The sequence below is a fragment of the Gasterosteus aculeatus genome, chromosome 1 (assembly GCF_964276395.1).
Source record: "Gasterosteus aculeatus chromosome 1, fGasAcu3.hap1.1, whole genome shotgun sequence".
Taxonomy (NCBI): Eukaryota; Metazoa; Chordata; class Actinopteri; order Perciformes; family Gasterosteidae; genus Gasterosteus; species Gasterosteus aculeatus.
In genome coordinates this window covers 24,377,970-24,405,962 of record NC_135688.1, presented here as the reverse complement: position 1 = coordinate 24,405,962, position 27,993 = coordinate 24,377,970, and the positions used below count along the sequence as shown (strand labels likewise).

Here is a 27,993-nt window from a genome sequence, read left to right as displayed (position 1 = left end):
AAATATTTAATATGTTAGCGTGCACCTAGCGCCCCCCCCCCAAAAAAAAAATTTGTAGTTGAAAACAAAATTGCAACTTTATTTTAAGACATCCAAATTAATACAATTCAGACAACCAAAATACGTTTAAAAAATGAGGGAATACGAGCATACAAAACGCCAACAGGGAAAAACAGCCTCTTCAAAGAAAACACCTGTATGTAACATTGTATATTGCACTGGTTAAAAAAAAGGCAGAAATTTGCGATAAAATTAAGTGGACTCCAACATGTGGCCATCACATCTACCGATGTGAATACGAAGGGCGTATTAGTGCCAATCGCTTCTCTAATGACAGCATTGGTGTCACTTTTGGTGCCTAGCTTACAATTGTGGCAACTAGAGTGCAGCAGATGCTCGTCCTGTCATTAAAAGGGCATCGTGGAGCGCTAAGGATTATGAAAATAAAGGGTCTGCATTTAATATTCATGTATATCAAGAAGTCCTGATCAGAGTGAAAAAATAACCGAATTGTGTTTGCTTACATGCTTCAATGGCACATGAACGTCACAGCAACTTTTAAAAAAGCACTAGACTGGGGCAGGGTGTGTTTATCTAATATATACACACCTGTGTGTGCGCCAATGCATGACAACCATCAGTGTGACAAAAACACAAGGGATAGACAAAGCGACGAGGACTCTGCTCGTCTGTGGCAGCTTGACATATTCAGCAGTCGGACAAAGATCTGTGACGGGTCCCGCGGAAGAAAGTCACGGTATAACCAACTGAGATTCAACGAACGCACTCCCATTCTTTAGACTCCGGTCAGTCACTTAAAAAAAGAAATCCTTAGCTGTGATTGACTTATAACAGAGAGAACAATTTTCACCGTTAACACAACAAATCATGCTTCAACTTTTAACGTAACGTCCGCCCACATGATCAGTTTGAGTTGGATCGATGCCCACATGGGGCCGAGGTAAACGATGGGGGGGGGGGGGAATGTGACCCATGTGGTGATTCACAGTAAGTGGAGGATGCGGCGCCTGCAGCGGCATTAGGAGGCCAGACCCAGAAAGAAGCCGCCGACGAAGCCGCTGGACAGCACGATATTCCTTTTTATAAAGTCCGTGGCCTGTGTAGGGGGGATGTGGGGGGGCAGACAGAGAGCGAGTCATTAAGAGCTCAAAGGCAGCATGCTGCATTAACTAGTGAACTGCTTTTAACAGCTTGAGTGTGCAATTACAATTGTTCCGTTGATCTAGTGTAATTTTCTATACTTCATAAAAAATGTTTCATGATATGCAAACATCAAGAAACACACATAAAGGCATCAAAGTTGTGTTACAGCCAGGACTGTACACTAGAGGGCACTGCTGGTTTGCCGATGCCAAAATAAACCCCCCCACCACAACAAACCCATTTAGTTGGAAATAATTATGTCAAGGGTGGGGCTTGGCACGTGCTTTTGTTTTTTGTTTTTTTCATACAATAAAAGGCTAATGTTACCATTCAGAAATGTTGTATTTGTTTTTTAACGACAGTCAATTGAAAGAAAAGGTTAAACAAAGAACAAGCTTTGTTACAGGTACCTTTACCTCCTCAATGAATGTGTTTATTTCAGGGACTGCTTTGTTTGCTTTCTTCTTCAAGTGCTTCTTGGCTTTGTTCACATCTTTCTCCACCTTCTTCCAGTCCACCTGCACGTAGCCACTGTGATTGGCCATCTGGGAGGGGGACAGAATTACTCAAATTTACATCATTTTGAAGTGAGCCGAGCACAATACATTGTGTTCAAATCTGTCCTTTAATGTTACTCTGACATTATGGGAAATGGCTTTGATGATCTCTCTTGAGCTCTGACGGTCAAATCAAATTTGGATTTTAAGAAGGATAGCGTATGATTCACCAGCCAACGTCACACATATATCAAAGTTTTAGGTGGAACATTACGTGCAGGGAGATTTGTTACTTCTCTGGTGTTATCTAGATGTAAGAATACAGCACGGATAACTTGTCTTGTTGATGCACATGCGATGCAGCTGCTCCGTGAATCTGACAAAAAAAACAGTTTCTGGAACTCTTGCCTGCAAAAGAAGGAACCCTCCTCCAACGGCGGTCGCAGCGATCTTCCCAACCCTCTGGAAGAGGTAACCAGCACACCTGTATGCGTCGGGAGGAGGAGAGGATTGGTCATTTCACAGGTGCACTAAATAACTAAACACAAAATACATGTCGGCTATGGATCATTGAGCCATACTGAACATTTTCAGACAGGCGTCTGTGGGTGTGTGAGTATTTTAGGCTCTGTGGTTACGTTATGTCACCTGAGAGGAGCCACATCTTCGTGCCTTACCATCCGGTCACGCCTCCCATCGCGATCTGGGTGGCTACGGAGTACTTCTCAGCAATCGGGCCCGAGTTGCTCCCGAACACCCGACACCACCACTGGTGCCGCCGGGCGTACTCGGTCAGGTCCACGACCTCATAGACCTCATCGTCACTCTCTGGGTCGTCCTGTCCGGCCGCTACAAAACGCAAAAAAAACAGACCGCAATGAAGATCCCTTCAGGGGAAGGAGTGTCCACGCTCAGTGGGGAATAGCTGTTGTTTTTAACAGCGCCCGAGTGGAGGCCGTTCAAACTCAAGACACGTAAAACGCCCCCACACACATATATATGTAACGCTTACTTTCAAGGCAGCTCAGCCTCCGCTGGCTGAGTGAAGCGTTTTTGTTCTATGTAACTTAAAGGACTTGGGAAGCTATCATTAGCTAGCTACGGTTAGCTAGCGTCAAATGGCTACCCATTCAATATCATGCACACTAAGGTGCCGTTTTCGGATTCCGACAAGCCTCGAGGTCAAAGGGGGGGCATAATTACATTACTAATGGCGGGAAACGTTCTAATTTCGCGATATCTTGGGGGAATATAAGAAACAAAATAACCAACCTTCTCTCTGGTCAGCCGTCGCCATTTTGAAAAAAGGAATTATGTCACCAGGATGTTGACAAAGCTAAACCACGCCCACGCCGTGATGCTCTGCCACGTCAGTTGAAATGCTGTGCACCAGTTCAATTAGGCTCAGCAATTTAGCAGCTTTATCGCCAGAAGAAACATTGCCGCAACTTTTTGTTCCCCCCACGAAAAAGCTGCACAAGAGGTGTGAGGAGAATTATTTCAGAACTGAGATCAAATGCCGTAAAAGGCACGTAACGAGTGCTGCATCGTTCAACCAGTCTGTAGAGGAAACGACGTCCAACTGACAACCGAGCGTCAATGCATGTTATTAAATTGGTGATATTTGATCCATTTCATCGTGATTGCATTTCTCAGGAAACGTGTGATCAGTTGCTTTATTGCACAACATGTGAAACACGTGTTCAAGGCTTGTTTTATTAAAGCATGTTTCCAGGATAATCGTGGTAATAAATATGAGTGGTTTGTAGAGGGAAAACGAATTTTTAAGATTACAGAACGCTAGAGCAGGGAAGTCATATGGTGGGATGCGGGTGCTCCTATTGGCGGAAGACGGGAGAGAGGGCGTGGCTAGAGCGGCGCGTGGGTTCGCTTGGGTGACACAATTATAACAACTTTATCTTCGCGGCGGAAACGCGGTTTATTGTCAAATTCTCATATCTTGGATACTATATTCCGTTATTTGCATTCGAATAGCGCAACAAGATCACTTTGTGATGAAAAATGTGACGTTTGACGAGCTACCCGGAGAGCGCTTCTGTCCCCCCCGAAAGGATTTACTACATCGAATCGCATCTTTTCATCCTGGGAAAAAGTTTTTGATCCTTTTGTTTTCTTCGGTTTTTCTTCTTTGATTCGGCGGAGCAAACCCTTTGTCCCCGCGTCGCGATTTTCCATGCAATCGTGCGGCGTGTCTCTCGCCGTTGCTGCCTGCGCTGCTGCCCGGAGTCTCGGCTCGGCTTCTTCTGGTGGTGATGAGGGAAAGAAAATGGCGGCGGGAAAAGCGAGTGAAACAGAGGAGGACTTTCCGACACTGACAGCCCAGGAGAGGGACAGTTTGGCCGCAATCGACAGGTCGGAACAGTCGCCCCGTGCACTCACACGGACGCACACTGTTGAAAATGTATTGTTTTCTGTCCTTGCATGTCGACGATGTGTCCGAGCCGCTCCGCGAGTGATTCTGAGCCGCCTATGTTGTCTTCTCGCTTGCAGCTCACTGTTTGGATTTCAGAAGCTTCATGAAGATGGCGCCAGAACGAAGGCCCTGTTGATGAAGGTAGCGAATCTCAACTGGATGTGTGTCACAATCAAGCTGCGCCCCCGATCTCCCTCCCGGGATTTTACCCAAACCCTCACAAACTAAGCGAGCACGTCAACGCATTTACCCCCGAAGTAAGCGAGCCAGCCCCCCCGAGCGCGAGTGGCCCACCCGCTAAGGAGACCCAAGGCCAGCTAGCCGCAGCCCCCCTCCTTTAGCCACTCTGCTAGCTCCGCTAGTTAGCCGCTCGCGCCCGACGAACGGCCACCCTGCACCTGCTCGGTGCCTCTGGCCAAAATAACGCGTTGGCCAAGTAGCCGCGGCTGTCTGGAGGTGACCGACTCTCTCGCGTCAACGCGGGCTGCGTGTTTTTGTTGAGCAGCCGCCCTTCGCCGTTAGCTGCGCGGCTAACGCCGTTCCCTGCAGCGGACCCGCTGTGCACTTTGCAGTTGAGCCACCAGCGAGCCCGAAACGTCGTCACATTGATTACCAGAAACATTGCACTTAAGTGAGAAACTTCGTGTTTATTGCAAAGGGTTATAATGCCACCACTGGGCCGTAAGGAGCCTTATCCGGCCGTTACACTGTTTTGCTGGAAGTAACATTAGGTGCACCAACTGCAGCCCCCCCTCCTCCTCCTCCTCCTATTGCGTTGTGCGGTCAGTAACCGTTGCAAATGCCTCGGTCCCACGTTATGTTTCGGTTGTTTGTTTGTTTGTTTGTTTTTTTGGGGGGGGGGGGGGGGGGGGGGGTGTGTGACATTGCGCTCCCTTCCTCCCTCCCTCTCCCCGGGGAGGGGGGGTCCGTTCCCGTTCGGAGGTTCGAGTTGACTGAACGTCACGAGAAGTAACGTTTAATGGCCGGCTGCCCGTCCAAGATGGCGGGACGCGGCGGAGTGACACCGATAGCCGCCGGACTGGAGCGAGGGCTCCGGAGCGCTCGCGCGTTGCCGGAGCGCGTCTTTTAAGAAGCCCCCCCCCCCCTTTGTAGGGACGCGGTCCCCGCGCCGACCTAGGCGGTGTCCGCGTCCTTTGTTTACACTTTTCATTGCCGCCCCCCCCCCCCCTCCACCACCTCTCTTTTCTGTTCCACTCGTCACGTGCTCTCGGGCTCGGTCCACCTGTACGTAACGCACATCTGGGCTCGCCGGCATCACGGGCCCACCAAACGCACCCGGGCGAGATGCCGATGGGACTTTGACACCTAAGCGGCCCACCTGTCACGGAAAACTGTTTCAGACGGGCTTTTTGTGTTGCAGAGAACCGATCTTGCTCCACCTCTTTGCACCTCTGCACTTGCTGTGTCCACCTGTTCACCTCAGGCAGAAAACGAACGTGACGGCTCCACACTGAGTCCGGTGGTGACTCTTTCCAGCGTTACCTTCCACGTGCAGATTGCAAGAAAAGAGAGCGATATTGTGCCCTGATGAGTTTAGGTTTTGAAAGAGGAACGTGTAGGACCCATTGTGGGCCGGAGACATCGAGAAGGTGGCACAGCTGTGCCGCTGGCACCAGGACGTCAAATGACACATTATGGATCTAGCTGATCGCGAGGTCCATGGCGTTGCTTTCCACTTCCCATTGGCCAAGGCGCCTTCAGTTGCAGTTGTCATGGAAGCAGAAAGCACGCTGTGCGCTGTGTTTTCCTATCTTTTTAGGCTCACGGTGGGTTACTCGTTTCCTCTCGGTCCCCCTCCCTGAAAAATCAAATGGCAAACGAAACAAGGACGACGGCAAGAACGATGAACCTCAACCGCGCGTGACGGCGACGTCAGGCGTTGATCACGCGAGTCCGCTGTGACTCGGTGGCGAGAAAAATCACTCAAGGTTTCTGCTCGCAGCGCGTCCCGTTCGGAGTGACTACCGCGTCTGGGACCGCCGGCCACGTCGCCGCACTGTTACTTTAATCTGTGTGCGGATCGCTGGGGGGTCCAACGTCTGTGACAGAACTAGGTCACTATTTCGCCACCGGTAACAAGGTGGCAATGTGGGGGGACGTTTTTTGTTTTTTCGCAGTGTGGCACGAGGAGTTTCAGTTTTTAGTGTTGCTGGGGGGGGAAGGGACTGGTGCCGGGGTTTTTTTCCAGTTTGCATGTCCCGCCCCTGTTTGCATGGCTGTCCTGCAGGTTAGCGAGGCCCAAAGGCGAGCGGGCTGCATTTCACTCGACTGAGGCACGTTTTTGCGTGATTGCGTTTATAAGCCAGCCACTGACTTAATTTCCACCAATAACATCATGCCATTCATTCCTCAATCAATCAATAGAGCGAAGCGAACATAAACTGAAGGGACAGAGGAGCCTCGGGTCACGGTCAGCAAATATCCGGTTTGGTAGATGTCTAAATTGCACGTGTAGTTTGTGTCTAACCCAATGAGGTGCATCTTGACAACGACGCGGAACACGATGAGACGGCAAAGTCGCCTACGATGTCGTCACACGATGAGTGGGATGCTGGGGCCGCTGGATCGTGGCGAAAATAATACAATTATTAACGATGAGATCATGCTCATTTAACGGGCGATTACTCGTTGACCTTTTGGCGCTTTTAGAATGAAGAAGCTGTAAATCCAGAAGTTGAACGCTTCAATCTGGTGCACTTTACCAGGAGAGGTGGGAGGCCACGCCGACGGAGGAATGAGTGCTCTCATCAAGAGCGTCATGCGCTAGCAAACCATTGAACCGTAAACGCATTGCTCCCTGCCGGGAGATAGATAGAGGGGGGGCTGCACGGCTCCAACAAAGGGGGCGGGGCTTGTTTTATAACTGGGAACCCATTGGCGGTTTTTATCCCTACTTGTCTTGTCTTTTCACAACCTCCGGCAGCTTAAATTTGTATTCGATTGATCCGCGGCCCGTGTTCGCGGCAGTAGAAGGGGGGGGCGGGGCTTCAGCTTGGAACCCACGGAGCGGCACGTGGACCGCCACAGGTCCGGCCCCCGGTTTTGGATCTCTGCGCGGCGCCGGGGGAAACTCAAGGAGCTCAGGCGGGGCCCTTCTCGAGTTCGTAAGCCTCGCCGAGGGGGCCCACGTGGTCTCGATAAGGGACTTCTGTCTCCCAACGACTGGGCCGGGGCTCCGCTGAGGGATCGGTGTCGGCTGGAGTGAAGCGGGTCCCTTCTTCAGCGCGCTTCTTAAAGATTCAGCTAATTAATGCACAGATCTGTAAATCACTAAAATCCCATTTCCATAATGTCCCTCTTAACTTACTTAACATCTTCCTGTGAATATCTGTGAAAAACATTTTTTATCATGTTTGGCGGGAGAGGAAAAAGAGGCGCCGTAAGCACAGCTCCTTATCTGCACCAAACCTCCTGTTAGTCGGAGAAGGCTGATGTTTATCTGCCGGGGGGAAAAAAAAGGCCAGTCCACTTGGCCAGAATTACAGCGCTGACGTTCGCTACGCTGCGACTTTCAAAAGTTCTGAATGATTGTGTGTGTGTTTGTGTTCTTCCCCCAGGCCGTTCGCTGTTACGATTCGCTCATCCTGAAGGCCGAGGGCAAAGTGGAGCCGGAGTTATTCTGCCACCTCGGCCACTTCAACCTCCTGTTGGAGGATTACCCGAAAGGTGAGACGACCCCTCGCACGATTTCCGTACCCCGGGGAGTCGGGTCGGTTTCCAGCCGGGCCCGACCGCCGGTGTCGTCATCCCGCGGATGGATTCTCAACCTCTCTTTTCTTTGTGCTCGTGATTGTAGCGTTGTCGGCATACCAGAGATACTACAGTTTACAGTCAGACTACTGGAAGGTAAGCGGCACGCACTGATGTGCCAACGCCTTTTTTCTTTCTTTTCCACGTGCACGGGAGGCGCGTTCGGTTCTCAGTTTGGTTCCCTGGTTTCGGGTCTCGCGCCGGAGTCGTTTTTCTGTTTCTCATAACGCCTCTTTCCCCCTCCCTCTCACAGAATGCTGCCTTCCTGTATGGCCTGGGAATGGTCTACTTCCACTATAATGCCTTTCAGTGGTGAGTACCAACTGTCGCTGTGTGATTTGCATAAAAAAATGTGCGCCCACACACACACACACACACACACACACACACACACGTGTCCCCCGAGGAGCACTGTGACGTTCTCTGGAATAACGCTCCTCTGGAGTGGAAATAATAAAAAGGGCAACTTTTCTTCTCGCACAGTAAAAGGAAATAAAGCAGAGTGAGCAGGTCCTCCACTGTCCACAATTCTCTTCTCTTCGTTTCTTTTTTTTTAAATTCACGTTTGGCACATTTTAAGCCCCGCCCCCCCCTCCTCCTCCTCTTCACCGTGCTCTCCGTTGGGTCCCGCAGGGCGATCAAAGCATTCCAGGAGGTGCTGTACATTGACCCAGGCTTCTCCAGGGCCAAGGAGATCCACCTGCGCCTGGGTCTCATGTTCAAGGTCAACACAGACTATGAGTCGAGCCTAAAGGTAGGTCCAGACCCCCCCCCCCCCCGCTCTCCAATACGCCCCAAAAACCTTCAATGGGGTGTTTTTTAGTTATCTCTCCCGTGTCAAAGTGGCAAAGTCACTTTGTGAATGTATTGTACAGATCGAGAAGTGTTTGGCCAGGAGCCTTCACACCACTGTGACACGCTGTGTAATGAAGCGGTTCTGAACATGCGTGCCTTCATTGATTTCTACCTGTGTTCTCTCTCAGCATTTTCAGCTGGCTTTGATTGACTCCAACCCCTGCACTTTGTCCAAAGCTGAAAGTAAGCACCTTTTTTTATTTTTTGTTTGTTTACTCGATTACTCGACCCCGCGATCACAAGAAGTCAAGATAATAGTCGAGGAAGAGCGATGTTTTGTTTTTGTTGTGAATCGCTTAGTTTTGACGGGCCTAGGGCGTAGAAACCGTATTGGACGGATTCACGTGGCTCCGTCTAGAAACAGCTGAGCTGTGGACATTGTGGACATCCGTTTTAATACGAGTGTTGGATCGTGTTCAGCTGCTAGCTCATCTCCCGTTACCTTGACGACGGCAATACAGATTTATTTATTTGCATACCAGCTATTTGCTTTCGTCTATTTGTATATCCCCCCCCCACCCCCTTTAATTCCTGTTCAGACATAGCAAGGGCAGCCTCCGTTCTCCCTCTCTCTCTCCCTCCCCCCCCTCTGCACTCTCCTCTCCATCTGCTGAGAGTCACTCAGGCAGCTTAGATCAGACACTGCAGCGCTCCAGACAAAGGAAGGTGCCGTCAGGAGCACGGCTACCTATCCGCTGCATTGAGCGTTGGACGGGCGACCTTGGCTTTCTGCCCTGTGGTTATGGACGCAGCGCTGCTTTCCAACCGACTCGTTGGGGGGGGGGGGGGGGGGGAGAGACTCGAATAACCCCCACCTAACATGCTTCCTCTTCTTTTCCTTCTACAGTTCAGTTCCACATCGCTCATTTGTATGAGATTCAGGTAAGTGCTCTCCTTTCTCATTTCCTCTAGTTATTCTTCCAGGGAAGCGAGCCATTTCGTTTCTGTCCTTCCCTCGACGAAGGAAATGACTGTTGATGGAATGTAGTCGAAGACGATCCCTTGTCGTTGCCCCCCCCCCCTCCCCAGCACTGTGACACCACAGGGCCTCCCCGTGGAGGGAAAACCCGTTTCATTCTCTTTTCTTTATAACCGGGTTCTTGCAAAGTAATTGAGCAGGGCGCAGGAGTGGGTGGCATGCGGGGGGGGTACGGGATTACTCTAGGCCGATCGGCCGGGTTGCCACGGAAACAAGAAAATCAGTGCGTGTGTGTGTGTCCCCCCCCTTTCCTGTTTTGTATGCTGGTGGTCTCCCTCTCGGTACAGTAGCACCAGCCAGCTCTCTGACTAGTAAACATGTTGGCTGGCAGAGGCCTCGCTGCGCCTCGGCAAGCAGCCATCGGAGGAATTGAACCCCCGACGACGTTAATGTCAGCGTTTTGTGTTTTTTTACGCTCTCCTCTGGCTGCCCTCCTCCTCCTCCTTGACCCTCGGCCATTCCTCGCCCCTTCCTCCGCATCCAGAAGAGATACCGGGCGGCCAAGGAGGCCTACGAGAGCCTCCTGCAGACGGAGGATCTCTCTGCACAGGTGAAGGCCACTACCCTGCAGCAGCTAGGTAAGAGGGTGCACGGCAGCGCATGTCTTTGGGAGTCTGGGGGGGGTCCAGAGTTGGTTGGCGGGTGGTTTGATGCAGGACTTGTCGGTCCAGGTTGGATGCATCACACGGTGGAGCAGCTCGGGGAGAGAGCCGGCCGGGACAGCTATGCCATCCAGTGTCTGCAGAAATCTCTGGAGGCCGACCCAAACTCTGGGCAGACCTGGTACTTCCTCGGCAGGTTCGTCACACACTCACATATTCGGGACACCCTGCGGTTTTGACGTGAGGCATTTGCCTAAATCCGTATCTGTAGCGCGCCGCTCACAGCCCGTGTGCCCCCCCGCAGGTGCTACTCTAGTATAGGGAAGGTCCAGGACGCCTTCATCTCCTATCGGCAATCTATCGACAAATCGGAGGCCAGCGCAGATACCTGGTGCTCTATAGGGTGAGGGTCCATCGCTTGTTGTGTTAGCAGGGACTTGGTTTTCTGAATGGATGTTGGCCTCTATTCTAACCTTTTGTTGTTGTTTTTATTTGTTATTTCTCCAATTGCCCCCCTTCCCCCTCTCAGGGTGTTGTACCAGCAGCAGAACCAGCCCATGGACGCCCTGCAGGCCTACATCTGCGCCGTGCAGCTGGACCACAGCCACGCCGCCGCCTGGATGGACCTGGGCACGCTGTACGAGTCGTGCAACCAGCCGCACGACGCCATCAAGTGCTACATCAACGCCACGCGCAGCAAGGGCTGCACCAACACCCCGGCGCTGACCCACCGCATCAAATGCCTGCAGGTGGGTGGAGAGGCGGTGGGGGGAGGGAGGGAGGGAGTCGGGGGAGCTCACGGACACTTTGTCCCTGCTCACAGCTCTCCTTCAGGACTTTCCTTCGTGGCGCCGCCAGCGTTAGCGCTTTTGCTTCCACCGTTATCGTTTTTTGTTTTTTCTCAATTGGTAGTACGTGATGAGCCGTTTCTTAATATCGGATACGGATACAGGAAAAAAAATCATCGGTAATCCCTCTTCCTTTTTTATTAAGGTTATTTATCCTTTCCTAGGCGGATGGATTCACAGGGGAGCTATTGATAGCCCGATCAAACTTGACCTTTCGCGGGTGCGACCAATCCCCACATCGCGTGTGTTAATCTGTCCATCCGTCATTTATGTGCCAGCGATGTCATTTCCCTTTTACATATGCATGAAGGAATGTTGCATCTCCCAGCAGTTCCATTAAGGCGAGCTCAGCGGCTGGTTTGAATGGGACCGTTGACCGCCTGGGAGTGTTGTTGCTGAATGTCGTCCCGATGCGCCTTGTGTGGTTGATGCTGTGCATTAAATATGATCCGTTCGCCAGCCAGAGGCACAAGTTAGCATTTGTTTTCCAGCCGAGCTTCACTGTTATAACCTCTTATCTATTTACCATTGCTGATCATTTCCTTGTTTTTGACGTCATCGTTTCATTTATTTTTTTCCTTCCAAAAAAAAAAAAGAAGAAAAAAAAAAGCCTTGTGTTTTATTTTTATTTCTCTTTTTTTGTTTTTGTTTTTTTTTCACGTCGTTTTCCATTCCCCTAGGCTCAGTTGAGTAACCCCCAGCTCAGTAGCCCACAGGGTAAAAGTAAAATGCTCCCTCTTATTGATGAGGCATGGAGTCTGCCAATCCCAGCCGAGCTAACCTCCAGGCAGGGAGGCCTGAGCAGTGCACCACAGCAGGTGAGAGACCCAGATAGAGCAACTTACGCTCCCCCACCCCCCTACTCTCTCCGCTCGACCTCTCCCTTCCCTCCCCCGTTCCCTTTGACCGAGTGCACACGCAGCGCACAGACACACCGGCGGGTCAACAGATGCGCATGCACTGTAGTCCACACTGATGGGTAACGCTTGAGCTGGACCCCCCCTCCCTCCCACCTCATCTGCCACTTTCTCTCTCTCTCAAAGCCCCCCCCCCCCCCCCCCCCCCCCCCATGAGGAGCATTTGTTGCTTCATGGTCAAATTGGACGGGCGAGTCCATTGGTGCCAATCCGAGTGCAACGCGTCCAGGCTCGCGGCTGCTGTTTTTGAACGAGGAGGGGCCCCAGCCAAGTGTTACCCTGCACAACCCCGACCCCCCCCCCCTTTCTCCTCCACGCGGCTTCACCCATCACGCCCCCCAAAACATGAAATCGACAAAGCACTTGAAGGCTTTTGATAATTCTTTCCCCCATTTGATTCCTTCTAATAATCCTGTTTTTTAATCGAATGTGGTATTCGGGATTACAACCCCCCCACCCCCCACAGTTCATTTACAAATCCGACCAGCACCAGCACTGTTTGTTCCTAATCTGTTCCGGTTCAAAGTGGGGGGAGATTGCCTTTCTGAACAGATTAACGTTACAGCAGTTCTCACACTCATCGGGCCTTTGACCCCCCCCCAACCCGCCTAGTGTGATCGGTGAGGTCGTGTCGCTGTGGAGTGAACCCGTTGCCTCTGTCCACCCCCCTCTCCCCCTCCCTTTCGTTAGTTGAGTCCCCCCCCCCCCCCCCCACCCACCCAGTGTCTCATCATCATCTCTCGCTCATGGCCATCAACCCGTTGCAGCGGCAGTAGGTCGGTTGTGCTTTGGACTACGTCAGTTTATTGGCCGTGACTTGGTGAGGGCCAATTCACTGCGACCTATTCGGGACTGCGTTTTGGGAGTGTTGCGGGGGAGGGGAGGGGGGGGTCCTCAATGGATCAGACGTGACTGATTTGGGATTTTTACTGTTTCCACTTGCCAAAAAACGCACGAGCGAGACGCGAGCGGCACCGGCTTCCCCGTGAAACTGTTTTAGAGCGACAGTGAGGGAGCGCCGAACTCCCGGGCAGCTGCATCTGGCCCCCCAGGCTCCCTCGGAGGTGACGGCGCAGCGTGTTGTGATCCTTTTTAAAAAGAAAACCCCGTAACAGTCGACTTGTGCTATTGTGCCCTCACACAGCCGCGAACGCCTTTGTCCCCGTCGCCTGAAAGCGCAGTGGGGGAAACTCACGCAATCGATGTAATGAGAGTCGCTTTGACTGAAGGATGCGGCCGCTGGCAGGAAGCCGTAGCGCTGTCGCCCTCTGAAGCCACACCTCCCGATTAGACGGGAGCGCCTTGCTTGATTGTCTCGAAATCACAGAATTTGCTCTCTTTTTTCCCTCCTTTCCTCTTGTCTTTCTCCATCCCTTGCTTTGCACTTTGACCTCTATCCATTTGACGTACCTTTTCCTCCATTTTGCTACTTGATGAACATGCTTGACTGACCCCCCCCCCCCCCCCCACACCTTTTATTATTTTTGCACCCATGCTTGCCTTTTGGCCTTCTGCTCTCCTCGCCCCCCCCCCCCCCCCCCGTTTTATGTCTCCTTCCATTTACGTTCTGTTTCTCCTTGCTCGGCCTGCACGCGCTCCCCCCCACTCCCTCCTCCCCCCCCAGGCTTGTAAGCCCAATCACAGCGCAGAGGGCGGGGTTCAGTCTCTGCCCACCCACGTGGGCACGCTGGGCCAACCGGAGGACCAGTCCTGCTCGGCCAAGAGGAGGAGAGCCTCCAGCCCCTCCAAGGTAGATGCCACGGAGACGGCGGCTCGTAGTGGTCTCAGTCCTGCAGTGGAATCGGAGTGGCGTCCTTGGTTACATTTTGGTGGCATTTTTTTATTTTTACATGTTATGTTTTTTTCCAGGGCGACTCTTGGGTCAGTAATCCACCACAGCAGCCAGTTCCCAACTGGTACCTCTCCCCGCAGAAACTGCAGGTTGGTGAATTCTGTGATCTCATGGTTGACTCGGGTCGTCGTGGCGCTGGCTGCCCCATGTCCCAAGTCAGAGCGTCCCTGAGCAATACGCTTAACCCCTAATTGCTCCCCGGGCAAAAAATGTAAAAAGCCATGGGTTAAAAATGCAATGTGAGTCGCTTTAGAAAAAAGCGTCAGCTAAATGACCTTTAATGTAACGTAAGTCTGACGACTTGTCAAACTTTTCATCTGGTGTCTTGCCTTTTTTAAAGGCGCTGGAACAGTTGCGGAGTAACCGGGCCGGCCTGAAGCCCCCTCAGCTCCAGATGCTGACGCAACTAGAGGCTCAGTTCGCCATGATGCAGCAGCACCAGCACCAGGTAAAAGCTCCTGACGCCAGATTTAAATCCCAGCCGGAGATCCCACTGATGCATGCTGGGAAGTTACATCTGTTCTAGATGAACGAACCTGAGAGAGAGTGTGTGTGTGTGTGTGTGTGTGCGTGTGCGTGTGTGGTTGTCGTTCCTCTCCGCTCAGATGAGACTGAACGCCTCAGGAGGTCAGGCGCGCCCCTCGCTCCCCAATGGCCCCACCGCCAACTCCCTCCCCTCCCCCAACCCCAGCCTGCACCTCGCACGGCCCCACCTGGGACCCCACCGGCCCCTCTGTCCGCCGCAGCCGCTGGCCAACGGGCCCGTGGGCCCCGGGCCACACGGACACTCAGACGCCGTCCCCGATGGCAGTAATCGTAGTAATAATCAGCCGGGGCCCGCGGCCACGGGACCCAACGGAGACGTGCCTTACCTGCAACCGGCCGGCGGCGGCGGCGACGCAGCACTGCTACCTCACACCTGCACAAGCGCGCAGACGCAGGACGCCGCGGCGCGCCAGGCCCGGCACCTAAACTCTCAGGTTGGGATCCCCCGCCCGCCGTTTCTCTCCTGTCAGAGCCTTTAACCCTTTTTTAGTAAAAATGAATAAGTAAAAAAAGATAACCGGAAAGTTATCTGTGGCTTGGCTTAGAGATAGAAATCATTTTTTATCCTACTGACCTACTTTACTCCATCAAGTGGCGTCATTAAACAAGCTGTACCAAATCCCCCCCCACGTGACTGGAAGTGGAAGTATGTACTTCCCTGGTGCGGAGCCAAGATTTGTAAGCAGCACATGTGGGAATAGCAAAGGGTGGGGCTCGCACCTGTTGCTAGGTTACAGCAGCTCAGTGCACACAAGGATCAGCAGAATGTTGTGTGCATGGCAACCTGGTGAAATGCTTCCCCTGTGTAACCGTTGCTCTCCTCTCCCTCTAGGGGCTTCAAAAGGGGGGGGTCGTTCCCCATGCGACAGGCTCCGGCAGCGAGGGGACCCTCTCTCACCCCCAGACCCCGAACTCCTCCACGGCCCCCGCGCACCCCAACAATCAGGCTGGACATTCCACTGGTGCCCCGTCGCCGCGACAGCCGGCCCACAACCACCTCCCGTCGCCCCCCTCCCTGCCTCACCCCTCTACCTCAGGTGGAGCGGCACCCGGTGCGTCCGCTACCAAAGATAGCAGCGTGGGCGCCCCCGCCCAGGCGGCCGCGTCCCTCGGCGACGGGGGCTCCGAAGGGAAGTCGGCGCCGCCGAGGACGCCCGCGGACCACCTGGCCAATCACGTGCACTCGGGGGGCGACAAGGGGGCGGAGGGCGGCGAGAAGCCGAGCCTTAGCGCTGACAATCCTAGACTATCAGCCCTGCTGGCGGCGGGGAAGTGCTCCGTGGAGGACGCGGGGCCGTCACAGGGGACGGCGTCCGGCGGGGCGGAGCCCCACAAGAAGGTGAACAACGTCCACCCGGCCGCGCTGCCCTCCTCCACCCCCCACGCACAGGGCAGCTCGGCCGCCTCCTCGCCGATCTCTGCCATATCCACCGCCACGCCCTCGCCCAAATCCTCAGAACACACGCAAACCGGCGGCCACAGTCCCGCCGCCGCCACGTCCGCCGCGCCCGCCGTCAACGGCAACGGCAAGGGAGGCATCTCCGAGGACTCGCAGAGCCCGCTGAAGGCCGAACCGCCCGCCGCCGCCAGTCTCAAAGCTACCCCCCCGCACGGACACAGCTCCTCTTCCTCCTCATCGTCCTCCTCGTCCTCAATATCCATCTACCCGAGCTCCACGGACGTGCTGAAGGCCTGCAGGTGAGACTCGGCCCCGCTTAGTTCCTCTCTCGACAGGAAGGGCGGCGTTGACCAGGAAGCTGTGGTGCCTTTTTTTTCTTCTTTTTGAAGCAGCCTGCACATCACTGATTGGAGAATCGCCGCCTGCGTTGGTCTCAATGTGCAGGAAGCCTGACGATGGGAGCGGCTCATTTAGTTAGAGATGCAGTTATGGCACGTTGCGTGCACGTGGATAGAAAAGAGCCCCATGCTGTTTTTTTCTTTTTCAAAATGTGATTGGCCCGACTTTTGGTGCCTAAAATGTGGCGTGTCGTGGCAACGCTAGCTTTGAAGTTGCATCTGCCGGCGAGTTAAAAGGCTTCTGCTGTGTGTTCCATCGCAAACGAGCGAGGGATTGTTGTTTGTGTTGATGTCTCCTCCCAGTGGAATCTACGAGCAACTACAGCACCGAAGGAGAATCATTATGTAACTGTAAACAACAGCGAAGGCCACTGGGCAACTGTCTTGTTGCCGTGCAGACATTTATCACAGATCTTTTAGTGGAAAGTTTTTTCCATTTGGTTGCATTGATTTGACATTTTCACATATTGTCAGTCAAGCAATCTTTTTATGATCCGACGTAGCTCTCAATTTGTTCATTTTCGCTCGTCAGTGGCTCCTGATATGATTCTGTGCTGCTCCTACTTAAAAGCATTGTGTGTGTGCGCAGAAACCTGGGGAGGAACGGTCTCTCCAACAGCAGCATCCTCCTTGATAAGTGCCCCCCGCCCCGGCTGCCCCCTCCACCCTCACCAGTCCTGCCCAAAGACAAGCTCAACCCTCCCACACCGAGCATCTATGTGAGTATCGTCCCGAGAGGCCTGAAAGCCCCCTGTTCCCCCCTTAAGCAGTTACTCCCTTTCGCCTTGACCTGATGAGTCTTGTTCCTTAAAGCAGGTGCTCATAGTGCTATATGATATCCTTTTTAACTTCCTGTTTCCTGTCTGTGGACCAGCTGGAGAACAAGAGGGACGCATTCTTCCCCCCACTGCACCAGTTCTGCACAAACCCCTCCAACCCCGTCACGGTCATCAGAGGACTGGCCGGAGCACTGAAACTGGGTAACCTGCTTCGCCCGCTGCACCGGAGAGGCGCGCAGGTCTCGTGAGGTCTTGAGTTTTAACCCTCTCTGTGTTCCCCCCCTACCCTCCCCGGCAGATTTGGGTCTGTTCTCCACAAAGACGTTGGTGGAGGCGAACCCGGAGCACCTGGTGGAGGTCTGGACGCAGCTCTCGCAGCCTGCCGACGAGAACTGGGACCCGGCCGGCACCAAGAAGATGTGGCGCTGCGAAAGCGCCCGCGCCCACACCACCATCGCCAAGTACGCCCAGTACCAGGCCGCTTCCTTCCAGGAGTCCCTCCGGGTCAGTTCCCTCCGGATCGTGGCGAGTCACAATGTTCACTGGTGGCGCACAGCCGGCTTCATGTGTTTCCTGTTTGGTTTCAGGAGGAAAATGAGAAGAAGGCGTTAAAGGAGCCCTCGGACACAGAGCCAGCATCAGCAGAAAGGTTCCTCTCGTTTTATTCGTATCTTTTATTTGGTTCATTTAGACCCAATAAAAAATAACATCAGACGACGTAGCATGTGTGGCTAATTGCGCATTTCCTTTTTTGCACGGGCGTCACGCAGTGTCGCGCGCAAAAGACGGGGACCCTTGAAGCACATCAAGTTCGGAACCAACATCGACGTGTCGGACGAAAGGAAGTGAGTACGGATCTGCGTTTCATTGTGTTGTTCTGTTTTAAAGACGCTTCATAAACTCCTAATGTTCTTTTATGACAACTTGTCCCCCCCCCCACCTTCCCCGTCTCTCGTCCAGGTGGAAACAGCAGCTGCAGGAGCTCAGCAAACTGCCGGCCTTCGCCCGCGTGGTATCGGCCGGTAACCTGCTGAGCCACGTGGGTCACACCATCCTGGGCATGAACACCGTGCAACTCTACATGAAGGTCCCCGGCAGCCGGATAGCAGGTCAGCCCCCCCCCCCCATCCGGCCCGCCTCTACGGGTCATCGCCCCCCTGCTTGGTTTGCTAGTGCGCTGAAGAGGTTTGATTGTCCCCCTCCAGGTCACCAGGAGCACAACAACTTCTGTGCCGTGAACATCAACATCGGGCCGGGGGACTGCGAGTGGTTCGCCGTGCCGGAGCCCTACTGGGGGGTGATGAGCAACTTCTGTGAAAAGTAAGACGGGACGGGACGCGCTGAAGCGGCTTAAATCACCGCCCCTCTTCCTGTATTCATCCCAACTGTCTCTGTCTTCCACCCTCCCCCCCCCACCCACACACACACACATACACAGGAACAACATCAACTTCCTGATGGGCTCGTGGTGGCCCAACCTGGAGGACCTGTACGAGGCCGACGTGCCCGTCTACCGGTTCATCCAGCGGCCGGGCGACCTGGTGTGGCTGAACACCGGCACCGTCCACTGGGTGCAGGCCATCGGGTGGTGCAACAACATCGCCTGGAACGTGGGACCTCTCACCGGTGAGCCCGGCGTTTACGGGATCATTATGTGACATGCGAGCGGCCGCAGTTCTTACTATCGTCGTAAGATGGAATGAACTTTTTCTTTTTTCCTTTCAGCCCACCAGTACAAGCTGGCTGTGGAGCGCTACGAGTGGAACAAGCTCCAGAGCGTCAAGTCCATGGTTCCCATGGTGCACCTCTCCTGGAACATGGCGCGCAACATCAAAGTGTCCGACCACAAGCTGTTCGAGATGATCAAGTGAGTCGCCGGGTTCGCTCGCTGGTTTGTTCTGGGTCTTATGAGCCGGATGTGAACCTTTCCGACGCCTCGCCGCAGGTACTGTCTGCTGCGGACGTTGAAGCAGTGCCAGTGGCTGAAGGAGGCCCTGGTGTCGGCGGGCAAGGAGACGGTGCTGAGGCCGAGGACCCGGGACGAGCCGGCCCACTACTGCACCATCTGCGAGGTCGGTAACCAGGCGGGGTGTGTGCGTGTCGACGGGGGGGGTTGTGTCGGTCTGAATCCAACAAATTTGAGGCTCAAAAATTAAATTAAGAATGAACTGCGGGTAAACAAAAGCCCCCCCTTTTGGTTTGAGCTAATTAGCGGGCACGCTAATGTGTTTAATTTGAATGCTTGGCTCTCGGCCGAAACGTGTCCGTGTCCACTTAAATGGTGTCCTAGAAATGGCTCCGTTATTCACCGTCTGTGGAGCAGCTCCGGGTATCTGTCTCTAGATGACATCATCACTCAAGTCTCTGGGTAAAAGCTCAGTAACCACACAATCTGTCTGTCTGTCTGTCTGTGTGTGTGTGTGTGTGTGTGTGTGTGTGTGTGTGGGGGGGTCGACAGGTGGAGGTGTTCAACCTACTGTTTGTGCGCCGCGAGCTCCTGTCCAAGAAGCAGCATGTGGTCCACTGCCAGGACTGCGCCCGGAAAGGCAGCGCCGCACTGGACAACTTCGTGGTGCTGGAGCAGCACAGGATGGAGGACCTGATGCAGGTCTACGACCAGTTCACTTTAGTAAGTCAGCAGATGCGAGGGAGGGAGGAGGGGGGGGGGGGGGGGACTACTTCATTCAAGTCAACATAAAAAAGTAAAGTTCTTGTTGAAAGTGATCTATATTGCTCTTGTGTGTCCTCTTCCTCCCCAGGCTCCTCCTCTTCACTCCTCTTCGTCTTGACATTAGGTGACGCCCCTTTCTTCGTCTTCTGCCGTGGAGCTGCGGGGACTTGTGTCGAGAATGAAAATGAAAACGCCGACATACGCGGACCATTTCTGATATTCAGGAAAGCCGAGGCTGTCTCCCCGACCCCCACCCACCCATTACGGCTGGTCTCCATAGCGACGGCCGGAGGCTGAGGCGGCCAGTGTGTGTCTATGCAACCTGTTTTTGATGTGCTGGGGCCCGGTCTTTCCAGAGGGGGGCGCCAACAGGACTCGTTTATCCCTCCCCCCCCTCTAGGGACAATGGTTCAGGCCTGTTTTAATGAAGGACTTTATCAAAAAGGGTTGGGAACGGGTGGGATTCTTAATGCGTGATTAAAATTGTTTTGTAGATACTTGTTAACTGTCACAACTGGCAACACCACCCTTAAAAGACTACTGACTTGACAAGCTTTCTTCCTCTCTCTTTCTCTCCATCTTTGTTTTCTATTCTGGTAACAGGATGAAATGTTGGCTTTGATTTTATAGAATTTCCCCAAAAATGATGTTTTTCCCTCTAAAGGAGCACTAGCCTAACTGGTCTTTTTCTATGGTAGATAGTAATTTAAGACTCTTTGGACAGCAAAATCTCCCCCAAAAAATGTGTAATTTCTTTCTTTCTTCCTTTTTTTTCACAGCATTTTTTTCTTGTTCTTTTCAAATGATGTTCTGTTTGTTTCTAGATTTAAAAAAAAGAGAAAAATGTAGGGGAAAACAACTTACTAGCCAAGTCACAGAGAATGGGTTGCACATAGACTTATGGAAAAAAGTTTAATTTGTGATTTGTTATGTTTCTAATCTTGATGTAAATTTACACTATTTATAAATACATATTTATTGCTTGAAATTATTTGTTGATGGAATGCTGTTATTTTTTTCCAGAGTACCTGCCATTAAATTTGAAGGGGTTTTGTCATTTTAACTCAACTCTTCTTACATTTTCTATATATAAATAAAATTGCTTAGCAAGCATTGTACAGAAACGGACATTTAAAAATTGTTTTATTGTTTGAAGAATGTTTTATGATGAGTCAATAAACACAACGTTGTCAAATGATCCATGCTTTTCAGTTCCTTAAACATACCATCCTTAAACCATCTTTTCATTATGCTTTGCCGTCATTTACACGGGTGAGACAAACCATAGAAGTGCTTTCCGAATAAAGGCATTGGTGTGTGTGTGAGTGAGGGCCTGAAACCCAGCAGACAATGTAGCTGTAGATTGACACACACAGAATCCTACACTGAATGCCAGGTCCAGAACACACTCTGCTTTTAAAAGTGTCACGCATGTTATCAAACTGTGAACGAAAGGAAACCGCTGTTAAATAAAGAATAAAGAAAAGTAGGTCTGAAAATACTAGTGTTCGAAAGCCTTTTGTGTGCTCTGAATGACACGCCTGCCGGCAGAGACCCAGTAGCCAGATGTAGCTGCTGCCAGCCGCACAGGATCTACACTGACTACTGAGCACCCGCGGGGCCGACCCGAGGATGCACGGCGCTCCACAAATGACCCTCCCTGCGACGTCACGGGATTGCATCTGAAGCCGTCGCCGATGGAAACGGACGGAGGAGGATGAGGTTGCTCCGCCAAATCTTCGTCACGCAAAAAAAACGTGCAGGTGACGTATTACCAAGCGGTTGAAAGAGCGTCGTCCCGTACGATGGCTCGCTGCTAGCATTGTTAAATACACACAATCTGCGCTTGGAAGAAAGACTTTGTGGTTTAACTAACGAATACTCGCTAAACGGCAACATGTTAATAGGTTATGAAGCTTTACGGCCATTGGCCTCCTCATCTCCCTGTTTGCCTTTCCGAGTCTGCAGTCCCTTCGCCGAAACCAAGATGGCCGTCTGTTGCGGCGACCATTTTGGCTGCCACAGATGGACGCTTCCTCCGCCTCTCCCGGAGTGTCCGTCTGTTGTTTGAGGCTTGAGGGTCCGATGGGAGTCCTGAAAAAGAAAGACATCGGAGGAGGTGAGAATCTGTTCTGTCACGACGCACGATGAAAAGAAGGCCGAGATAAGAAAGTCCAGGGCAACGAATCAAACAGTTTCGGTTGAACATTTGATGGCAGAGGCTAGATGTGCGCTGCCAGACTGCTGACGTTGTCTTCCTGTGATACTCAGAGGAACCAAACCAAGCGGGGGCTCTAGAAAAAGGGTGATTCCTGGAAACGAGATGCCAGTTTCAGAACAGGAAGTCTTCATCAGTCAAAAAAGATCAAGACTTCCCGTTTGCTGTTTGAAATGACAAAGACCGGAAACTTGAGTTCTGCAATACGGTGACAAAAGCGTTGTATGTTAAGGTGGGTGGGAGGGGGGAGGGCGGGGGGGGATTTGTGTATGTATCTTGGGCTAAAACTCACACTCCCAGGTGTTCAATGGGTCCAAAAAGTCAGACTGGACCAGTTAACCCCCCTCCCCCTGTAAATCTTCCACCTATATCCTCGGTAGGTACAGAGGTATGTGAACTCTGCTTGGCCCGGGGACCCCCCCTCCACCCCCCCAAACCACCTCCAAATCCAGACCTCCTAACAATGTCTCCCTGTGTCGCAGTGGGGGAAGAAAAGGAGCGAGAAGGAGTTAAACCAGCAGTGTGTGATCCAATGCCCCCCACACTTCACCCCCCCCCCCCCCCCTCCTTCCTTCCTGTTCCCTCCGTCTCTGCCCCTCGCTGCTCTGGCGTTTCCGCCTTTGTGAGAAACAGACAGGTGGCCATGACTGCTAATTTAAACCCGGTCCGATTGTCTCTGCCAGCGTTTCCCACAACTATGTATGGATGGCTGCAATAAACCAAGTAGGTCAGTGTGTGAGACTTACACACACAAACACACACACACACACACACACACACACACACGCTGGGCCCTGACCTCTAAAAATGTCCGACTTGTCCGTTCCAACGTTGCTATGAGTGATCCTCCCTGATTGGCTGTGACCTTCAGCCAATAGCAGGGCTTCCTGCCGCCCATTCATAAAACCCCGGATCATTGAGGATAATGTCGCTTCAAGTCAAGAGACGGTTTTAAGTTACAAATTAGTATGAAAAGTGGATTCATGTCACATAAATATGGATTAAAAAAAGACAAAAATAATAAACTGATGTGATCCTATAAAATCAATCTGTTTATTGTTATAATGAAAAATCCTGCTTTTTGTTTAAAAATGTAATTCAATCTACATTGGTGGAATTTCAGGGGAAATTGAATCCTTCACGTTGGAAGTTGTAGAAGTGTCCTTGAAAGTCTCACTCCATGACACAACATTCCTGTGTGTTTAATGAGTTATGGGCCAGGAGGGCCCCTCAGGGCCGGGACAATTTCCCCCTTTTTTTTTTTTTTTTTTTTGTTTTCTCAGGCTGTCGCTCTTACTCCGTCCCTCCGCGTCGTTCAAAGGCGCAAACACACACAACTTGATTCCACTCCAGTGTTGTTTTGTCCCCCCCTGAAATTACAACCCCTGCTGGTTTTCTGATGGTTTTCAGTGCGCCGCCCCGCCCCCAACTCGCTCTCCTCCCCGAGGCCCACGTTGTTATAAAAACGTGTTCCATTGAGTCACTTACATGGAGTTCTAATGTGTGACACCCACAGCACAGACCTTTAGCTGGGAGGGAAGAAATGTGTGTGTGGGGGGGGGGTCACTCATTCACACGAGCTGAATGGAACCTTTTAGAATGACTTCATGAAACGTCCCCATTGAGCAAACTATTTGTACCGCTAATCAATTAATAATTCAGCCTATATGGTGAAAAATGGAATACAAGGAAAGGAAGGAAGTGATGCCTGGGCCTCTTTGTCTTTGTTACATTAACAAAAGAAAACTTGAAAAGTAGAAGTTATTTTTTTCAAACACTAAATTCTACTAAAACTAAGTAATCGCTACTAAAACAGCAACGTTGAAGTTACATTTGTGGAAGTAAAAAGATTATATAAGAGTGTTGAAGGGGAGCTGAACAACATTTCCACACAAAATAATGCCCTGGGAATCGTGTTACATCCCAGATTGAGGATGAACGACTATCTTATTGCACTATTATTGTATTATTTTTTCTCCTTTCAGAATGACAAAATTAAACTCATATTTTTATGCACATTCGGTGCAATTTGGGGCTGAATGTTGATTGCTTAGCTGCAGGATCGTAACCCGTCCGCTCAACAGTACAATCTGTCGCCTCGGTGGCATGATGTGATTTGAAGCATGTTTGCAATAGGCTATCCAAGATAAAGGAGGGGGGGGGGGTGCTACCCATTGCCATGGAAACGGAGAGTAATTAGCACAGAGTGCTGTTCAGAGAAAAAAGCCGAGAGCGAGAGGCAGCGTGATTTTTTTTGTCTGCGTGTGGGATGTTGGCCTGCTTTCAGGAGAGGAGGAAGAGGAGGAGGAGACGAAGGCACGGCCTTGCAGGTTTCAGGTGTAAAGACAACAGGCGGCCTCCGTGGCGACTGAATCGTTCATGGTGATTTTGGTTTAAGAAAGGAGAAATGGGGCACAAAGAAGGGACGCAAACACACACCTTTAGTGAAAAGGCGTTTTGTCTCGTATTATTTGCAGCCGACCAGGTGGAAGCTACGTTCAGAGTAAACCGCCTGAAAGGCCTTGGCTGCACTCACTGTTACAATTTTCGATGAAAGATGGAAACAACGGAGCTCGTCACTGATTGGCTCCTTGGCTCACTTGCATCGTTCACGACGGATGATCATGTGTTGTTGTTTTTTTACATTTGTGTGATCTTCATTTTCAAAAACGTTAATCCATGAGTGGCTCAGGGCGATGCTGTTTACTGCGACTACCCTGCTTTAAATGCAGACATTCTGACTGGAAGCTATGGGTTCAACGCCTTGCTCAATGGCCCACAAAAGTACACCCCCCCTCCCCTCTTCATACAGCTGACAGTACCGCTCACAATTTGCCGCCGTCCTTCCGCCATGAAGAGACTCCCCTATCACTCTTTTTTTGTGACGCGGCTAATGGCAGCCATGGAGCCCACGGGCGCGAACATACTAAGAACAATTATGCAGATGTGCGCTGAAACCACTTTGCCGGTATAATCCAACAATCAGTCCATTATAGAAATTGTCATTAGTGAGTGGGCGATTACAGCTTCGACAGAGATGCTGAAGAACAGGGAGAGCGCCACTGGTTTTATGCAAATGTCGCAGAGCCCTTTTTATGATGTCAGATGCAATGTGACTGTATTTCGGTAGTTAACACAGTGTGTGTGTGTGTGTGTGTGGGTGACCACCTGTTGGTTCACAGACGGGAGAAATTCAGGCTTTTAAATGACTGCACAAATGAATTGTGGAAGAGGCGGGGTCAGAAAAGGGGCGGGTTGAGTAGTTTAGGCTTGGTTAGGAGTTTTTAGCAGAGCAGGGAAAGGTCTTAGTTCTTTTCTTGCACAATATGCTGTGAAAAATATTGAGAAGGGCTTTCAAAATAGTTAAATTGAGGGTTACTTGCGTTATAAAAAGGTGCATTCAGGTGCATTTGTTTGCAATTTTACAATAATTACCATCCAGCGAACCAGACAGATAACCCATTACCTTTCAGAGCGGATTGGCCTTGGCCCAAACCTCCGTGCTGTTCAAGCACCCTTCTTGCTCTAAAATAGATTGAGTGTTTTATTTGCATTAGATGAATGTTGTGGCTCCGATTAAAGTTTTTAAAGTTTATAGTATGGCCATTGTATTTTGTCATTGAGACTTTTTTCGGTAACTCAATCACACCAATCAGAGCGGAGGTCATCTGACCACTTTGTACAATTGTAATGCATCCGCTGGGGGCTGAAGGGTGTCATGTGAGGAGGCAACATGTCAGCAGCTCCAATAATGTTGTTAACTTACAGAGGAAGGCGAGGAATGTATCCTAAACTCAACCCTAGTCAACTCCTCCTCCTCCTCTTCCCCTTTAGTCATGGGTTCTCTGCTGGGTGTTCGCATACTAAAAACACAGGAATGTCGCCCCCTTCCCCCATAGCTATCGAGCAGACCAGAAACTATGGGATTTCTTCCATGTAAACTAGAAGCATGCACTTCTTGTGAAAAAACCCTCAAATGTGACAGAGTGAAATATGTCATACCTGCAATATTAGCCTGCAAACTTTTACTTTTGCAAAATGAAGACAAAGCACAGGGAATAGTAACAGAATTCTGCATCGAAGATGAATGATTGTAAAATATCATTTGATTAACACAACACAATTGTGACAGGGAAGTTCACGCTTTTCAATTGAGTTTATGTGTTGTTTTTCTTTTCTTGTGTTATGGCACACTAATAATTGTTTTTTCATAAACAGACGGCAATAACTCTTTCTGGCAAAACGGGAAAAAAATTCAGCGTTTTTTTGCGTCACCATTGCAAGTGACCCTTATTTTGTATTAGGTAACCGGAAGTCTAGGTTTTTTTTCGCAACTCCGTCGCAGCGGTTCGCAGAGCGGCGACACGAGCGGTTCCCAAACTGCCCTTAATGTGAAAAAAAACCGCAGAGAAAACACGGCGGGCGCATTCCTGAGACGCAGAGACAACCATGCCCGACCGGGACAGGGCGCGTGCGCGTTTAAGAAAGAGTGCGCGTATACGGGCGCGCAAACCGTGCGTCCCTGCGGGGGTGGAGAGCTTGGAGACCACACACTTTGCGCATTACCCCCCCCCCCCCCCCCCACACGCGCACACACACACACAGACACACACACACACACGGGAACGAGCAGCACACTTGGTCCTCAAAGTGGCAAAACATTTAAACTTACAGGAAAACAAAACGGATTGTTGATGCATTGAACATTGAATATGCGGCTTATGTTTTTTATAAAATAAAAGAGTTTTGTGCGTAAAATATCACCATTCAGGCAAGTGGAGAGACTCAAATGTGCTCCCCGGGAAGCCCCGCATGGCCAGAGAAAAGCATAACTGCGATGGTGAGGTGGACTTTGGTCAAAGTGAGCGTTTATGAACCACAGTCGCCTTGAAGAAAAAATTCCGTACTCTTTTTTTTTTTTTACGTTTTCCAGTCCGATCACACGCCGCGTTGCGCAATCCGCATGGATCGACTATGGAATCAGCGGAATTGTGCCGCTGAACGAGAAAACGAAAAAGTCTTTTCAATTTTCCCGTTTCTCCGACAACGAAAGACCGAGACTCGGGGGTGGGAAGTTCTTAAAGCCCACCGGGAGATAAAGTGCCAAAAAAGTGGCTCCACTTACCGTGGCTGCGTCTTGCTGGCCGCATGTCCCCATGAGAGTGTTGCGTGAGAGAGTGTGTGCGCGTGTGTGTGTCTGTGTCTGTGTGTGTGTGCGCGCCGGAGACGCATTCCGACGCCTGTAGTCGGAAACGCAGCGCGACGCGTCAACGCGCGTTGCCTCCATATCATAAAGGGGATTCTTCAGCTGCTGCCTGGGCTCATTGGTGCGCAACCCGCGGCCCGGGGACCTCCGTGGGGGCCCCGACGCGGCAGATCGAGAAATGTAAAACAAGACGCACGAGCGATTCAAGGTGATCGCCTGATCCCGGCTTCTGATGGGACTCCGGAGGTTAAGTCCAGATGCCATGAGACAAGTTTGATATTGGTCTTCTGTGCGCGAGCTTCGGTCTCTGGATTAAAAAAGCAAACTTGTGGAAATGTCATTTATGCATTGCTTTTTTGCAGATGCACCTGTAGTGGTTACTTTACTTTGCCCCAGCCGATCCGATAAGATCTACAGCCTGCCTCTCATCTATGGGAGACAGCTCAGATTGTGAGTCCGTCGGTGCTTCCCCACCCGCAACAATATCCGAATTCAATGTAATAATAACTATGTTAAGGTCCAACTGTGAACATGCGATACAATGTGATACATTAAGTCGTCCTAACTTGAGTAATACTACCCGGTCTGTGGCGATCACGCACAATGACGCTGCTACGCGCCGGTTTATTCGGGATGTGATGGAACAGGTCAGTCCGCCAACCCCTCCTGCCACATCACGCCCGTCTGACGTTTCACAAAACACCGAAACGCCAATTCACGCGCACAGACACGCCGAATTAAGTCCTCTCCTTATCCTCGCGAAGTTGAACATGCAAGCAAGTCTGCGTGAGACCCCCCCCCCCCCCCCCGCCGCCCCCCCACCCTTACACCTTCTCTAACACGCGCTCCCACGTGCA

At 51.4% G+C, this 27,993-nt stretch overlaps 2 protein-coding genes and 1 long non-coding RNA gene across 8 annotated transcripts; 1 reads left to right on the top strand and 2 right to left on the bottom strand.

Moving 5' to 3' along the window:
• Nucleotides 1-58: 58 nt before the first annotated feature.
• Nucleotides 59-4,176, bottom strand: LOC120825164 (FUN14 domain-containing protein 1). Of its 4 annotated transcripts, none has more exons than XM_040186611.2 (5): nucleotides 3,830-4,176; nucleotides 2,339-2,510; nucleotides 2,070-2,145; nucleotides 1,575-1,709; nucleotides 59-1,117 (listed from the first exon to the last, which is right to left on the bottom strand). In XM_040186611.2, the coding sequence occupies exons 1-5, from the start codon at nucleotides 3,855-3,857 to the stop codon at nucleotides 1,040-1,042; spliced, it is 489 nt and encodes a 162-aa protein (XP_040042545.1). In that variant the 5' UTR covers nucleotides 3,858-4,176; the 3' UTR covers nucleotides 59-1,039. The 4 variants fall into 4 exon arrangements, with proteins under 4 accessions (XP_040042545.1, XP_040042564.1, XP_040042574.1 ...); XM_040186630.2 differs by having other exon boundaries at nucleotides 1,581-1,709; XM_040186640.2 differs by having other exon boundaries at nucleotides 1,581-1,709; nucleotides 2,934-3,930.
• On the top strand, nucleotides 3,466-20,910 carry LOC120825076 (lysine-specific demethylase 6A-like). 3 transcript variants are annotated; one of them, XM_078098173.1, is made up of 30 exons: nucleotides 3,466-4,034; nucleotides 4,173-4,236; nucleotides 7,674-7,782; nucleotides 7,913-7,962; nucleotides 8,120-8,178; nucleotides 8,500-8,620; nucleotides 8,850-8,904; nucleotides 9,569-9,603; nucleotides 10,185-10,278; nucleotides 10,372-10,498; nucleotides 10,607-10,705; nucleotides 10,832-11,051; nucleotides 11,831-11,968; nucleotides 13,692-13,817; nucleotides 13,937-14,008; nucleotides 14,260-14,367; nucleotides 14,525-14,899; nucleotides 15,298-16,163; nucleotides 16,852-16,981; nucleotides 17,137-17,242; nucleotides 17,340-17,545; nucleotides 17,629-17,690; nucleotides 17,812-17,886; nucleotides 18,002-18,150; nucleotides 18,247-18,361; nucleotides 18,480-18,667; nucleotides 18,767-18,908; nucleotides 18,987-19,113; nucleotides 19,500-19,670; nucleotides 19,801-20,910. In XM_078098173.1, exons 1-30 carry the CDS (start codon nucleotides 3,856-3,858, stop codon nucleotides 19,828-19,830), a joined length of 4,398 nt encoding a protein of 1,465 aa, XP_077954299.1. In that variant the 5' UTR covers nucleotides 3,466-3,855; the 3' UTR covers nucleotides 19,831-20,910. The 3 variants fall into 3 exon arrangements, with proteins under 3 accessions (XP_077954299.1, XP_040042377.2, XP_077954300.1); XM_040186443.2 differs by lacking the exon at nucleotides 11,831-11,968; XM_078098174.1 differs by lacking the exon at nucleotides 14,525-14,899 and having other exon boundaries at nucleotides 3,523-4,034.
• On the bottom strand, nucleotides 20,839-27,169 carry LOC120825181 (uncharacterized). The gene is made up of 2 exons (XR_005713087.2): nucleotides 27,056-27,169; nucleotides 20,839-21,806 (listed from the first exon to the last, which is right to left on the bottom strand). It is a non-coding gene; the product is annotated as an uncharacterized LOC120825181 (long non-coding RNA).
• Nucleotides 27,170-27,993: the final 824 nt, after the last annotated feature.